At 40.4% G+C, this 12,310-nt stretch overlaps 1 protein-coding gene across 1 annotated transcript; it reads left to right on the top strand.

Annotated features, from left to right (window-relative positions):
• The first annotated feature begins 7,434 nt into the window (after positions 1–7,434).
• Positions 7,435–11,926, top strand: LOC141300087 (uncharacterized). Its single transcript, XM_073830393.1, has 6 exons — positions 7,435–7,642; positions 9,505–9,531; positions 10,588–10,668; positions 10,771–10,878; positions 11,236–11,295; positions 11,375–11,926. The coding sequence occupies exons 1-6, from the start codon at positions 7,526–7,528 to the stop codon at positions 11,444–11,446; spliced, it is 465 nt and encodes a 154-aa protein (XP_073686494.1). The 5' UTR covers positions 7,435–7,525; the 3' UTR covers positions 11,447–11,926.
• Positions 11,927–12,310: the final 384 nt, after the last annotated feature.

The raw sequence follows: 12,310 nt of genomic DNA, 5'->3' as shown, positions 1-12,310 counted from the left end.
CATGGAATTTTTCCTCAGAAGATCTATAGCGTATCTGATGTGATATTGTAGTGGATAGCTGCATGGTTACAATTTTATCTTTAATAGTATCTATCTTGGTAGTAAAATAGTTAATAAAGTCATTACTGCTGTGCTGTTGGGAAAATTCAATGCATGTTGGTGCTTTATTCTTTGTTAATTTAGCCACTGTATTGAATAAATACCTAGGGTTATGTTTGTTTTCCTTAATCTTCCTTAACTGCAAAGGAGCAACTGTATCTAAAGTGCTAGAAAGAAGAGAGTCCATAGTTTGTTACATCAATTTTTTCTGAGCTATTGGATATGCTGAGGAATTCAGATAAGTCAGGAAGATTACTTACAAAGCAGTTTTTTTTGTGGTAGAAGTGATGGTTCTACCATACTTGTAGATAATTTTACAGTTTTAGCTATCTGGAGTATACACAAGACTAGATAATGATCTGAGATATTGTTGCTTTGCTGCAGAATTTCAACACCATTAACATCAATTCCATGTGACAGTTTTAAATCTAGAGTATGATTTCGACAATGAGTAGGTCCTGACACATGTTGTCTAACCCCAATAGAGTTCAGAATGTCTATAAATGCTGATCCCAATGCATCGTTTTCATTATCAACACGGATGTTAAAATCACCCACTATTAAAACTTTATCTGCAGCCAACACTAACTCGGATAGAAAATCAGCAAATTCTTTAATAAAGTCTGTATGGTGCCCTGGTGGCCTGTATACAGTAGCCACTATGTCACAGGGGATTTATCATTAATACTTGTTTCTCTGGATAATTTTATATGAAGCACCATTACTTCAAATGAGTTATACTTAAAGCCTGTTCTCTGAGAAACACTGAAAATATTGCTATAAATTGTAGAAACACCTCCCTCTTTACCTTTTACATGCAGCTCATGTTTGTAACAGTGATTTTGGGGCGTAGCCTCGTTTAAAATAATGTAATCATCTGGTTTTAGTTAGGTTTCTGTCAAACAGAGCACCTCTAGGTTAAGATCAATGATCATATAATTTACAAAAAGTGATTTCGTAGAAATGGACCTGATAATAAGCCAAGCTTTAATATATATTTTTTTTATTTGTTGAACATCAATTAAATTGTTACTCTTAAATAGTTTTGGATGTTTATTGTATTTTCTAGCTCGGGGAACAGACACATTCTCTATGGTGTGATATCTAGGAGAAAGGGTCTCTATGTGCTGAGAATTAACTGATCTCTGTGACGTGAGGCGGCTAGCAGACGGTCGGTTTAGCCAGTCTGTCTGCTTCCTGACCTGGGCCCCAGTTAGTCAAGTGCAAACTCTAAGACTATGTGCCATATTTCTAGATAGGAGAGCAGCTCCACATGAAGGGATGACGACCATCTCTTTTCAACAGGTTGAGTCTGCCCCAAAATCTCGTCCAGTTGTCTATGAAACCTATGTTATTCTGTGAAAAGGACATAGAATTGTGAATCGCAAGCTAATCGGCTAACGTGCTGCATATTGCAGTTATGCAATAAAAGTAAAAACAGTAATAATAAAAACAGTAATAGACGCAAATAGAGAACGTGAATGTAAAATATAGGACGCGTGTGGCAAGCTAAATGCACTTGAGGTTAACAAATAAAGTGCGTGGACAGAGCAGTCAGATAAGTGTGATGGATAATATCAAAAATATGTTGGTAATAAAGCCTTCAAACCGGCTGTTATTAAGCCTCTTATTAAAAAAACACAACTAATTAATTAATTACAGACCAATCTCGAATCTCCCTTTTTTGTCAGATACTAGAAAAGGTAGTATACTCACAATTATGTACAACCAGCTCATTAGAAGAGAGCTACATACATGAACCGTTCTGATTGACATGATCCTTACACAGTGTTCATTGCTTCATACTCCCTGAGCAAGGGAAATCCATTGAAGTTTACTTTACTTCGGAGCATTCATTCATGGATTTGCGCTGCGCCGCTGCCTGCAGTGTTTTCACACACAGACAAAACTTACTAGAGAAGTGTGCATCATGATATAACATATCTCTGTAAATAAATACAATTTAAATTTGATCTTGCACACGTTAATGCTCTTTGAACAGATAATATGCACTCGTTTCAAACTGAAATCATGGCGGAATATCCGGTGATGTGCACTTCGCAGGGCATTTACGGTCAAATAGAACAAACGTAAGTGATATGAGAAACATACTAAATATGCAGAGCGGGGGTGGGAGGAGGGTGCGATGATTGGGAAATGCTGCAATGGCCGATGATCTTCAGCCTGTCATGATCTGGGCTGTGGGGTTTTCCCTCAGCCACCTGAGGTCGCTGTTTCCCTTGCACTGCACTTCCCTGATTGTACACACCTGTCTTGTGATCGTTACACTTGTCTCAACTCACACCTGTTCACAATTATACGGACTTTAAAGCTGCTCATGTCTCACTGCTCATTCTGGCTGCATTGTCTTCTGTGTGGTTTGTTTCTGTGTTCCCTGGATCTTTGACCGTGTTTTCAGTTCTGTTTATTTTGTATTGTTTCAAGTTGTGTTGTGCCGTGTTGGCCTTTTGTTCTGTTTATTTGTGTTTATTTAATTAAAATCTTCTTCCCCGCATTTGGACCCAGATCTCCTCCTTCTCTACGTGACAGACACGGCGGTGTCCGCTATCTCCGTGCCTGACGCGGCGGTGTCCGCGATCTCGGTTCCTGACGCGGCAGTGAACGCTATCTCCATGCCTGACGCGGCGGTGTCCGCTATCTCAGTGCCTGACGCGCCAGAGACAACGATCTCTGTTCCTGACGCGGCGGTGACCGCGCTCTCTGTTCCTGACGCGGCGGTGACCGCGCTCTCCGTTCCGGACGCGGCGGTGACCGCGCTCTCTGTTCCAGACGCGGCGGTGACCGCGCTCTCTGCTCCTGACGCGGCGGTGACCGCGCTCTCTGTTCCTGACGCGGCGGTGACCGCGCTCTCTGTTCCGGACGCGGCGGTGACCGCGCTCTCTGTTCCGGACGCGGCGGTGACCGCGCTCTCTGTTGCTGACGCGAAGGTGACCGCGCCCTCTGTTCCGGACGCGGCGGTGACCGCGCTCTCTGTTCCTGATGCGGCGGTGACCGCGCTCTCTGTTCCTGACGCGGCGGTGACCGCGCTCTCTGTTCCTGACACGCTGGTGACTGCGCCCTCTGTTCCGGACGCGGCGGTGACCGCGCTCTCTGTTCCTGATGTGGCGGTGACCGCGCTCTCTGTTCCGGACGCGGCGGTGACCGCGCTCTCTGTTCCTGACGCGGCGGTGACCGCGCTCTCTGCTCCTGACGCGGCGGTGACCGCGCTCTCTGTTCCTGACGCGGCGGTGACCGCGCTCTCTGTTCCGGACGCGGCGGTGACCGCGCTCTCTGTTCCGGACGCGGCGGTGACCGCGCTCTCTGTTCCTGATGCGGCGGTGACCGCGCTCTCTGCTCCTGACGCGGCGGTGACCGCGCTCTCTGTTCCTGACGCGGCGGTGACCGCGCTCTCTGTTCCGGACGCGGCGGTGACCGCGCTCTCTGTTCCGGACGCGGCGGTGACCGCGCTCTCTGTTGCTGACGCGAAGGTGACCGCGCCCTCTGTTCCGGACGCGGCGGTGACCGCGCTCTCTGTTCCTGATGCGGCGGTGACCGCGCTCTCTGTTCCTGACGCGGCGGTGACCGCGCTCTCTGTTCCTGACACGCTGGTGACTGCGCCCTCTGTTCCGGACGCGGCGGTGACCGCGCTCTCTGTTCCTGATGTGGCGGTGACCGCGCTCTCTGTTCCGGACGCGGCGGTGACCGCGCTCTCTGTTCCTGACGCGGCGGTGACCGCGCTCTCTGCTCCTGACGCGGCGGTGACCGCGCTCTCTGTTCCTGACGCGGCGGTGACCGCGCTCTCTGTTCCGGACGCGGCGGTGACCGCGCTCTCTGTTCCTGACGCGGCGGTGACCGCGCTCTCTGTTCCTGATGCGCCAGTGACCGCGCCCTCTGTTCCGGACGCGGCGGTGACCGCTTTCTCTGTGCCGTACGCGGCGGTGACTGCTGGCGTTCCTCTGGCGGCTATGCCAGCTCACGTTCCTCTGGCGGCTATGCCGGCTCGCGTTCCTCTGGCGACTGACGTTCCTCTGGCGGCGAAGCCAACTCACGTTCCTCCACTGCACGGGCCTGGCCCGCCATCCCTCCCCCTGATTCACCTTCCACCATTCCTCCTCCCTCCAGATGGTTTGTTTTGTTTTTTTTTTCATTGGAAACGTCTGGAAGCCGTTCCCTTGAGGGGGGGTAATGTCATGATCTGGGCTGTGGGGTTTTCCCTCAGCCACCTGAGGTCGCTGTTTCCCTTGCACTGCACTTCCCTGATTGTACACACCTGTCTTGTGATCGTTACACTTGTCTCAACTCACACCTGTTCACAATTATACGGACTTTAAAGCTGCTCATGTCTCACTGCTCATTCTGGCTGTATTGTCTTCTGTGTGGTTTGTTTCTGTGTTCCCTGGATCTTTGACCGTGTTTTCAGTTCTGTTTATTTTGTATTGTTTCAAGTTGTGTTGTGCCGTGATGGCCTTTTGTTCTGTTTATTTGTGTTTATTTAATTAAAATCTTCTTCCCCGCATTTGGACCCAGATCTCCTCCTTCTCTACGTGACACAGCCCCATCAGCAGTATTCAGCTGCTTATTAAGATGATAGTAGTGATCCACATCTCAGACTGGGAAAGCCATCTTGGACTGGTACAAAAAGTACTGGATTCTATTCACTTAGAGAGGTATGCTTGATTACAAATCCAAAAAAATATATATAAATATAAAATTGCCTACAGCAAAACAGAGTATCTGGGCTATACAATGGGCAGAGGTCTAGTACAAACCCAAGAGGTCAAATTAGGGCAATTCAAAACTGGTACAGGCCACAAACCAAAAGACAAGCAAAGTCTTTCCTGGGCCTAGCCAATTATAGAAGACTGTTGCCTAAGTTTTCCAGTTTTGTTGCTGCACCAATCAGAGCTAACTACTAGCAAACACCACAAAAGAATTCTTGGTTCATACTGCCTCTGAGGTGAGTCTAGGTGCAGTCTTTTCTCAAACACATAAAGGTGTCACCTTTCTTCACAGATACATAATTAAAACAACCCAAATCTCAGAATACTTGCCTCACAGTCCTTTAAATGAAATATGTTGTGTCAAAAACAAGTATTTTCTGATAAAGTTATCCATATGAAACCAGTGCAAGGTACAGTTTTTCCGCTCTGAGCTCATTATCCGTAATGTGATAACACCCACATCACCTCTGTAAACAAACATAAAGATTTAAGTTCATTTCATTTGATTCATTTTTGGAAGAAGACACACTGAGAGGAATGAGACAGAATTTACCCCTGAGGAATGCGATTTGCCCTCCTTCAGCCTTTGCCCTGGCCCTCAGCTGGGACTCCAGACACACCTGAGCCTTCCTGGTCCATTCCTCACACCCCATTACCTTTTGTGTTGCAGTACATCTGTGATATTTTATCTGCTTAGGCACCACTTAAACTGGACTTTGGGCTGTCACAATGCACTAAACAGGACTATAAAATGTTTAAAAACAGAAATGTCTTCATTGCAAACAAAACATCAGGAAATCTGTGCTGAAAGGCAGGAATTACATTTATATTAAAAGCATGAATAAAGAACAGCCAAATTTAATTTCACTCCCACTAATCCTAATTTAAAACAAAGACTGGAAAACATTTTCTTAGGATAATGTCCAAAGCAGTCTGACAGGCGAAAACCACTGGGGTTTGCGTGCCAGCCCACTTAAAGTATAATTCTGTCAGTGTGTCTGAGTTTGTGTTATTTTGTGGTAAATATCTGCACCACAAATATGTTGCAATGTATAGAATGTGAAACTCATTCGGTTTCACAGACAGGGCTTAGACTAAGCCAGGATTAGCAGATAGTTCAATTAGGATGTTTAAGTAATTTTTATAAACATGCTTAGAAAATAACATTACTGGTGTGCATCTTGAGACAAAACAAAGACACCGATATATTTTAAGATCAGTCAGTGCAAGTTTCTTTCAGTTCAAACAGCTCATACTTACATTTTAGTCTAGGACTAGGCTTAAGCCTTGTCTGTGAAACCGGGCCATTAAGTCTGACAGAACATCATTTCAGTTACAGTAAAACATTTGCATCAGTGAATGTTTTTCTTATTTCTCATGAGGAAATGCGAATAAGATGTTCACCAAGTGATCATTTCAACAAGGCTTATAAACTTATTCTCTAAAGACAATCTAAAGGGTAAATCATGATTTATTTATGGTTTATTGGTGCAAATTTAAAGTAGACAAATCAAATGGGATGAATTCATTATCATACACAAATGATGAATATAACCAAATTTTCTGTCAAAACCAAAATGCCCTCCTGTGGGGAATGAGAAGTTGACTAGCATGAGTTCATGTTTTAATTTTCCTTGTACAACTTTATATGCATGCCATTTTTAAGAAGATTTCACCCAACAGATAAAACTGGCATAAAAGCCAATCTATTAACTTTGCCATATATAAAGATTACTATCACAGAGACCTGTTTTATACCTTATTACTTATCTAGCTGTCTAGATTGAACACACTAAAAAAACACATAGAAACAGCCTAGAAATCACCCAGAACACCCTAGCAACCTCCTACAACTCACATATTCCTAAAGGTGTAGTTAAGTCCATCTCAGATCACAAGAACTCCTTACTTTACCCAAGAGGTTTCCAATACACACTACAGTGTGTTTGTGTATGAGTGACACACATGGGAAACAAGGTCTTTCAAAAGTACATTTTAAACTCCGGAAGCTGACAAACCAGTATTCCTGGCAGTCCTTCAGCTCTGGAAATGGAGGATAGTTGTACCATGCCCTCTATGTCCTCTGAGATTTAACTCAGTACGTATGTGTAAGCACTGCATACGTACATGTGTGTTGTTTATTTAACAGCTTTGAATTTCTTTCAGTCAAACTGTATGGTATATTATGTCTTTTCTTGTATAAGAACATGTTCTTCAGAGGTTGGAATGTGATGATTATGTGACCACAGAAAGAAGATTTTTTCCCAAGCAAACCCCACAAATTCCTCTGTCATCTCTTTTAGAAAAGTTACAACAAAGTTTCTGTATATTTTGGTCTAGAAACATTGTAACCATTAACAGACATATTATCTGTTTGCTAAATAGAATTTATGATGCAATTGTGTGTAAGTCCTCTAAGTTTTTTTATTATTATTATTCATTTATTTATTTTAATATTTATTTTGTGGCTGCAAGCTTTTGGGTTTCTGTTCTTTTAACTGTACGAGTATGTCCAAGGTTTCTCTGCTATGTAGACAAATGCGTATGTGGGTGCGTATGTGTGTGTGGTTGGCATGGTCTTTTTTCTCTCATCTGGTCTCCATTAGGACTGGGGAATATAAAGCTACTGCACTGAGAGAGAGAGCTCCACAGAGTCTACAGTCTCTTAACACACTAACCCCACACACTAACACACTCTTTCAGCTATGGCAATGGTGCTGTGGGTCTATCTGCTCTGTCTGCAGGGATGTCTGCTCACACATGCTCTGGTCTGCACAGGCAGAAGTGTGAACTGTGCCGACACACAGGTTACAGAGGTCAAGGTAAGCGCTATAGCTTCTGGTTCTAGATCTTTTATGATTGAAGAACATTATAGTCCATTTGACATGTAAAATCATTGTGGTTTGCTTAAAGTGCATTTTTTAACCTTAGCTACAACCTTTCAGTGGTACTTGTACAGTTGTTTAGGCTTTGTGCACTTTTTGTGTAATTGCACATTTATAAAAAATGTATTACATAGTGACAGCACAATTACTTACTACATCAAAATATAATTGTGCATAAGATTATTTGAGAAATCGCTGAACTCACTATAAGAACCAAAACTCAATTTGTAGTTTGTGGTCTTACACAGGACTATAGTAAAAGCTCTGGAATGCTAAACCACAAGTTTCCATTCCAGCATGGTTTTGCGTCACAATGGCAAAGAAAGAGAATAGGGCAATTATACTGGCCATAGGGCATTATGTATGTGTATTTTTAGACATTAAAGGAGGCAGTAAAGACACTGACCAGATGTCAGAACCGCAGAGACAGATGTCATTCCACTCTTTGCTACTGTGGAGTCTGAAGAGCTCTGACTCAATGGTCTGTCAACCCAAAATACCCTGAAAGGAATAATCGTCTCCAACTTTCCAGGGAGCTATTTGAGTTTTCACTTACTAAGTTTTCCATATCCTCTGTCTCCTGTCCAGAGTTAACATACAGATGTGAGTACACACACCTTCGCGTGAACTATCACACAAATTAACATGTTCTTTCTAAGATTGCAATTCAGCTTTGGTTTGGTAGATTCTGACCTAATTCTGGCATAGTTCAATGGGATATGGAAAACAACTTTTCTTGGATTTCTAAAAATGGTAGTTTTTCGGGAACTATCTGCTGAACTCTAGATGTGGTTGGTTAAAAAGAGAGACAAACACCATGAACACTGAATGTCTTTGATATCTAATTTGTTTTAAATTAATATAGTATTTAAGATAATGAGGTGAAAAGGGAGGGATGAAATGGAGGAAAGAGTAGGGCCTCATTTATTAAGTGTGCATAAGATTTGATCTTAGAGTGTGCATACACTTAAATCCACGCCAACACTCATATTTGTAAAAACTGCCTTTGCTTGGAAAAGTGCTTAGCGTCACATCAGGGTCTGAGCAGACATACACACTTTTTCTTGTCGCAGGTTTTTTAAAACATAAGCTGTCCTTGCAACTCGCTGTTCTAAATTAAATGATTTGGAGGATGACTGGTGGTCTTTTATATGTTAATGACATTAATTAGGAGGTGTTTACAATGCAGAGAGCCGAAACTATTCAGTTGCATGCAAGTTCAAGATAATTTGCGTTTATAGATTTTACATCTGAAAGAGAGGCGTAAATGCGTTTTCTGTGCATACATTCATTCTATGAATCACACATACGCATATTTGAGAGATGATCATAAGATTAAATTTATGATGGTTTCTGCGTAACATTTTATAAATGAGGCCCTAGAAGTACTGAGGGAGATTCTTGTTATTACTATATTATTATAAGTTATTACTACTTTCAGTTGTTTCAAAAGAGTTCTGAAATTACAAACAAAGAAATCTTTTAATAAAACTAAATGGTGGCTCTGTCAAGTAGACATAATAATTACAAAGCACATATAATGGTACAAGTGCTCTGTGAGGCAATATGTTTTTAATGGGCAATTGTCAGAGTATTAATTTGATAATATACAGACTCCAGATAGAGGTGATTAAATAAACCAGCTGTCTGGCTTTAAAGGTCATTGTGGATTATTTTTTGAACAGATAATCTCCAAAGTCTACACTTTACATCTTTAATTTAAAATGAGTTTAAATCAATAAACTGCTGTTAAAATAATATATATCCTAATAATAAGTCTCTTTCATGTCCTTTCATAGGTTAAAGATGAGCCCTTATCTTTTTTGGTAAGTCTCTTTCAATTTTAATCAATTCAAATTGCTGAATTAAAGTAAAAGGTAACACTTTCTATGAAGCCCCTATTTATAACACATTATAAGGGTATTTCTAAGGCATTATAATAAATGCATAATGCATTATAAGAAACCTTATAATATGTTATACCATCTCATGAATAATCATAACAACAATTATAATACATTATAATACTTGAGTATTTGAGGTTATAACTTTTAAGATTATGATCATTTATAACACACAATGAACGGCATATTAAATCTTCTTAATTTATAATGGACTATATCATATTACATTTATTTTTTACATTATATTACGTTTTATGTTGATGGTCCCCTAAGTCTATTGACTATAAGCTTAAACTTTCTAACTACATGCCAACTAACACTCCTTAGAGTATTAGTAGGCTTAGGTTATGGTTGGGCTAGGTAGAATGTTCATGTACTTGCAAAGTTATTTATAATATAACGTAATAGTTTGTCTTTTGGGGAAACATCGAAATTTAGTGTTAGCATATATTCAGCATAATAATAATTACTGCTAGCTGACATGCAGTTGCAGAGTTACTTATCAAAAGCTGTCTGAAATCATCAAACTGTTCATATTACACATTTATTTAAACTGATACCTGATCTTGGGGTTCTTTGGGAAATATTATTATAATTAATTATAAGTGGTCTTTGTATGCTTTAAGTAAAGTGACATGAGAAACATGGCAAGATATGAGACTTATAATATGTTATAACTATGAGGAGGTAATCATTCTCTTAAAAGCTATAACCACAAAAAAGTACAAATTATAATACATTAAAACTGTTCTTATGAATACTCATGAGATGATATAACATATTATAAGGTTTTTTATAATGCATTATGCATTCATTATAATGCCTTAAGAATACCCTTATAATGTATTATAAATACGGGCTTCATAGAAAGTGTTACCAAAATTTCTTTTATAAACAGTACAAAAATCTGACCCAAAAAGTGTGAAGATTACACCTGTGTGCGAATATGCCAACATCTGTTTCTCTAACTGATCTCAGTTGAGGGCTCGTAGACAAGCACAACTCACTCAGCGGCCTGGATCTTATTCAGCCAAAGGATCTCCTAACACACTCATCCAGGTGAGAGAATGCATTCATGTAACACAGTATCACTTTTATATGCTTGACAAAAAATAAGAAAAAAAGAACAAAAGGTCACATACTTCCTGTTCTGTGCTTTAGACTGACAGGTCGAGGCGGCATTTGAATGCTAGTAAAAAAAAGCCCCAGAGATCACGCATTGGTTCTTACTCACTTCTTTCCCATGACCACGCAACCAACCCACTACAGGTGTGTGTCCATGACAATCACAATATCATCAAGACAAGTAATCAAAGTAATAATATACTCAAATTAGACATAAAAATGCCGATAATACTACAATCAAAATGGCACACTTCTTAAAAATAAAGGTTCCAAAGGGGGACTTTTTGCAGTTATTTCCATTAAAGAACTATAAAACAATTTATACAAAAAAGAGAGAAAGGGGGGGGGGGGGTTATGGAATCATATATGCCAATAAATATATTTAAAGTGCATCATGGTATTATTATATACTACCACTGTACTGTGGTGTTGTTACAGTACAGTATGTTTTCAAAAAGGCTGAACAAATAAAATAAGAACATTTATGGATCTCCATGACAGGTCGTAAGTGTTCATAGACACTTTGAGGGTGCATCCCATCCCAAATTGGCTGCATTAAAGGTGAGTTCTTTTAAACATATACATATTTCTGCTAATGTTGTGTCAAATGGTGGAACTACAGCTCTAATATCTATTTTAGTCTGTGAAGAAGAGATCCAGAAGAAGTGCACCCAAGAGAAAGAAGAACACAAGGAATAGCACATGCTCATGAGAGGTTCTTTGAAGCACGCACTTAAGCTGTACTTTCTGTTAACATTCTAGCTCATTTACATCTGAGGCGATGTACTTAAAGAGCACTATGCGATCACACAGATTCTGTGCAGAAAATGTAATTACAATTAATGACCATAATTGGACAGTCTCACATTTAGATATCTCAAATAAACAAAAATGACTTCAATATAAACATATATACAGCATACTAAGCTTTAAACCCTGCATAATGCTCATTTAGAAGAAAGTTTATAGTTTCATTATCTTTTGCTAATATGAGTCTGAACAATGTTGTACTAAGTCTCTATACACTGCTTCAACAGATATATCTAAAAGATCTTTTGTAGATTTCTGTTAAAATAAACTTTAATTTGAATGGTCTAAACTACTTACCATATACATAAAACAGATTTAATAAAGAAAAAGAAAAAAAAAACATGAAATTGCATTTAATCATTAAACATTTCATAATATTTAATATCTAAAAAGTCTGGTCACTGAATGTCTGAGGCATATTGCACATGGAAAGAACTTTCTAGATCTAACAAGCTTTAATCTGATTGGCTGGCTTTGGCTTCTCTGTGTCAGGGTACACAGCTTATTTTATCAGTCTGTCTGGAAACATATATGGTTTACAGCTTTAGATGTTGGTCAAACAATGGTTTTCTAAGTGGGCAAATTTTGGCCAAATGCACTGCAAAGTGGAGCAGACTTGTCTGGCTCTGCAACACCAGCCAGTATGCTTGCAGACTGCCAGAACACGTTGGCACAGAGATTGGTGATGCCCAATTAGAGAGGAAACACTCAGACTTCGTCTATAGCTACAGAAGGCCCATTGTTGTCTGTGTGTGCATGTGTCTAA

The sequence above is a fragment of the Garra rufa genome, chromosome 24 (assembly GCF_049309525.1).
Source record: "Garra rufa chromosome 24, GarRuf1.0, whole genome shotgun sequence".
Lineage (NCBI taxonomy): Eukaryota > Metazoa > Chordata > Actinopteri > Cypriniformes > Cyprinidae > Garra > Garra rufa.
The sequence above is the reverse complement of the archived record's forward strand: the minus strand, read 5'-3'. Positions and strand labels throughout refer to the sequence as shown.

What these genes read in the sequence shown, in the direction of transcription:
- LOC141300087 (XM_073830393.1), top strand. Translation starts at nt 7,526, where the DNA reads ATGGCAATGGTGCTGTGGGTCTATCTGCTCTGTCTGCAGGGATGTCTG. An exon ending in CACAGGTTACAGAGGTCAAG is followed by an intron (nt 7,643 to 9,504) that starts GTAAGCGCTATA and finishes GTCCTTTCATAG; the next exon opens with GTTAAAGATGAGCCCTTATC. An exon ending in CCAAATTGGCTGCATTAAAG is followed by an intron (nt 11,296 to 11,374) that starts GTGAGTTCTTTT and finishes TATCTATTTTAG; the next exon opens with TCTGTGAAGAAGAGATCCAG.